Here is a 3,366-nt window from a genome sequence, read left to right as displayed (position 1 = left end):
CTGTACAGATGTAACCGCTGCCACAGAAAGCAGGCAGGGGAGAGCCAGGCCGCACACGCAGTGTGGTTTCAGTTCTGACAGGATAAGCAATTCTTGATTTATCACACGCTTGTTCCTAGCCCAGGATGTTCCTCTTGTGGCCTCCGCAGAGGTACCTGGAAGCTGTCCGGCCAGATTTTCATAAGCGCTTGGCTACCCCCAGAGAGCAAAGGAAAATCTCCTCCAACCACCTGAGAACAACAGAGGATCCCTCGCCCGCCCCCGAGGACAGTGGTGGGTGCCAAGCACTTTGCAAATCTGGCCCTGCGCCTCTGTCTGTCCCAGCACATTGAGCTGGGGACCAGACCATGCCCTGGCTGCGGCCAGGCCTGGGGACCTGCACCGTGTGGCTGCTTCTCAGGGTTAAACAGGAGTTGTACATTTCACTCAAGTCGCTCTCAGAAGCCTCCTTGGCCCCCACCCACCGGCTAGGATTCCCTGGCTCCAGCGCGGCGGCTCACTCAGGAGCGTGAGGCTTGCTTTCTTTTTATCCCTTTCTGTCTTTTCCTTTTATCTCGGCCTGCCTGCTGCTCTTTCCTCACTGAGCCCTGAACCAGGGCCTGCAGGAACTCGCTATAGTTCCAGAGCACTTTGCATCCTTCAAGCTTTTGCTGGAAAGCATTCGTGGTGGCAGGTCTCTCTGGGGTGGCCCTGGGGGTGGGCGAGGTGCCCTGGAGGCAGAGGGCACAGCCGATGTTGGAAAGGAGCCCTCCCACTGCCCACTGGGCGCTTTGGAGTTCGGAATGCAGGGCGGCATCTGGCGCGTTCAGCACCTGCTGCTGCTTCCTGATGGTCTGAAGAGCGTCCCGCATGTGTGCCATAGTCCTGTATAGCTCCTGCAGCGTGACAGCCATTGGCTGGGCTGTTACATTCCCCATGGGAAACCACTTTACAGGCTCGTAGCAGCGGCAGCCAAGTTTGGACAGATGCAAGCCTTGGTGAACCAACTGGAAATAAAAACAAACCGATGCACTGTAAGCCACCACAGAAGGGACTGACTGCGTTGACCAGGCTGCTGTCACTTGGCCAGTAAAGGAAACCCCTACCCATTATTAAATGATAGAAAAACACCTGTCAGCCACCAGCTCAATCCTGCCTCAGCAGAGGGGGGATGCACTAAATGACCCCTTGAGGTCCTTTTCAGCCAACAATTTCTATGCTTCTCTACAGTTCATGACATTTATAACAACAGGGGACCTCAGCTGCAGAGTGCTTTGTTAAGGAATTCATTTCCACACTAGCTAACAGAAATAGTCAGCATTATTACAGCCATTTATAGAGGGTGAAACTGAGGCAGAGAAACAGGCAGCAACTCGATTAGTGAGATAATGAGAGAGCTAAGGCTCAAACCCAAGCCTCTGCGGTACCGACCGCTGTGCTTTAATTACAGAGCTGTGCTTTCTCCCCAACAGGCTTTCTACTAGAGGAGTTAGTACTAGCGCCTGGCAAACTACATACTTATTCAAGAACATGAAAATGCAACTGCTTCTGGGGTGGAGAGTAGCAGAACGGGAGATGTGAGCTGAAGACACGAATTCCAGCTCCATATTCATACAGCGCTGGCAGGACTGTGGCTTTTAAGGTCTAAGAAAACTCCCACGCTCTAAATTCCTTGGAAGCCAGTTCTCCTCTGGCGGCACGGCAGGGTCGGGTGCTGTGTGGGTCACAGGGCTCTAAGGAAGATGAGTCTGTCAGAGGGAATGGCTACACTGCTTGGGTCTGTCTAGCTCAGTGGAGGTCTTAGCCACAGTCAGCCATGGGGTGATTGCTGTCTGACAGCAGCGGTTAGGTACACCCAGCAAGAGGGTACCAGCTGTGCTGCTGGAGGCACCCAACAGGTTGTAACGTTTCTCTGCTCTGTGATTCATTGGTGTGTGAGCTCTCTCCCGCCCACACATCCTGGCAAAGTTCTGGGACACATGGAGGGGCTCTGGGGAAATCGTCTCGCTGGATGGAAGACGACTGTGTCAGCAGAGTTATCCCCCAGACCATCCACACGCCCCCCCCCAACGACTCACAGCACAACCAGCAACCCCGCTAGCCATGCTGATGCCACCGTGTTGTATTTCCAGGGAACTCCTGGCCCACCACCAAGGCAGGATACAGGGCAGGACCTATGCCTTTTGGGGCAGAAGGATTCCAACATCGTCATATGGCAGTGAGACAACCACCTCCTTGGCAGAAGCTGGGAACTGAACTAGGGACCTCTGGAGCTAAAAGCATGAGTGGTTACAGCGTGTGCTAAAGAGGGAGACCAGGCAGGGGTAGGCTGTAACAGGCCCACATGCACTATGCTTTGGGCATGAGGTGACAAACGACACCAGGCCCCCACTGGGAGGTCAGTCATCTCCTTGGGGGCTTCATGGGCCCTCCCCTGTGGCTGCCACCTTATGGGTGCAATGATGCAGTTACCAGCAGGGGCCACCCACCTCGCCCAACACTGCTTGATGCAGCTGCTCTTAACGGCAGCTCCTGGGGTGCTGGCAAGCTGTGCCCTCCATGCAGAGCTTAGGGGCATCACTTGAGCGTTTCCCCCAAGCAGAGGTGCTCCCTGGATGGCAGCGCTGCCTTCTAGCACTTACGTAGGATTGGAAGAGGTTCTTGGCTTCCTTTTCCATCTGTCTTGTCTTTGCTCTGATTTTGCTCAGGGAATCCGGATGACACCGTCGGCAGCGGGTGATGCTGGAGTTTATGGGCACCAGGCATAGGACGAAGAGCCCCTGAGTCACAGCTAGAACGGAAGAGAAAAGAGTCCCGTCAATTGTTGCAGATGGCCGGGAGACACCAAGATACCTTAGCCCACACTGGAGCCCACACTGTCTCAAGGGCAGGCGGTAACGAGGGAGCTTCTAGCTGGAAACCTGGGTGCTTTTTTTGGAAGGGAAAAAAAGCAATAACTAATTGCTTCTCCTTCAACGTCTTACGTCAGCTACAGGCCACAGCTCACTCTGCAAACGCTGATGAGATCAGCACCAAAGATCTCTTCTAGCACCGGCAGTGGCTGAGTGAGCCAATTGGCTATATAGCAAGGTGTGGCACAGCAATACCATGTGGTCATCTAGCGTGTCTTACCCATGGAGCTCAGTGCGCTTTGAAAAGGTTGGCGCCATCCCTGATTTTACTGATGGGGAAAGTGAGCCCCAGCATGGGTAAAGCACCAATGAAAACAGTCTTTGCTTTGGATTTCAACATTCCTCAGCCTGGTTGCACCCCAAACTTCACAGCATTGCACTAGTGCAGGAGGGCCAAAGCCTGACTGCATCCAGGGTAACTGAACTAGGACCCCTGCCAAGGCTGGCCAAGTGGCCAGTGGAGCTGTGCTCTGGC

The 3,366-nt window shown here is 54.2% G+C and overlaps 1 protein-coding gene across 1 annotated transcript; it reads right to left on the bottom strand.

Annotated features, from left to right (window-relative positions):
- Window positions 1-500: 500 nt before the first annotated feature.
- On the bottom strand, window positions 501-2,728 carry LOC137154580 (leukemia inhibitory factor-like). The gene is made up of 2 exons (XM_067550308.1): window positions 2,622-2,728; window positions 501-986 (listed from the first exon to the last, which is right to left on the bottom strand). Exons 1-2 carry the CDS (start codon window positions 2,655-2,657, stop codon window positions 501-503), a joined length of 522 nt encoding a protein of 173 aa, XP_067406409.1. The 5' UTR covers window positions 2,658-2,728.
- Window positions 2,729-3,366: the final 638 nt, after the last annotated feature.

The sequence above is a fragment of the Emydura macquarii genome, unplaced genomic scaffold (genome assembly GCF_026122565.2).
Source record: "Emydura macquarii macquarii isolate MOO-44397 ecotype Brisbane River unplaced genomic scaffold, CSIRO-AGI_Emac_v2 contig_1254, whole genome shotgun sequence".
NCBI lineage: Eukaryota > Metazoa > Chordata > Testudines > Chelidae > Emydura > Emydura macquarii.
This window is presented reverse-complemented; position numbering and strand designations above follow the sequence as displayed.

Coding starts and splice junctions, on each gene's coding strand:
- LOC137154580 (XM_067550308.1), bottom strand. CDS start 2,657: ATGGAAAAGGAAGCCAAGAACCTCTTCCAATCCTAC. Junction 987..2,621: donor AGAACCTCTTCCAATCCTAC/GTAAGTGCTAGA, acceptor TTTTATTTCCAG/TTGGTTCACCAAGGCTTGCA.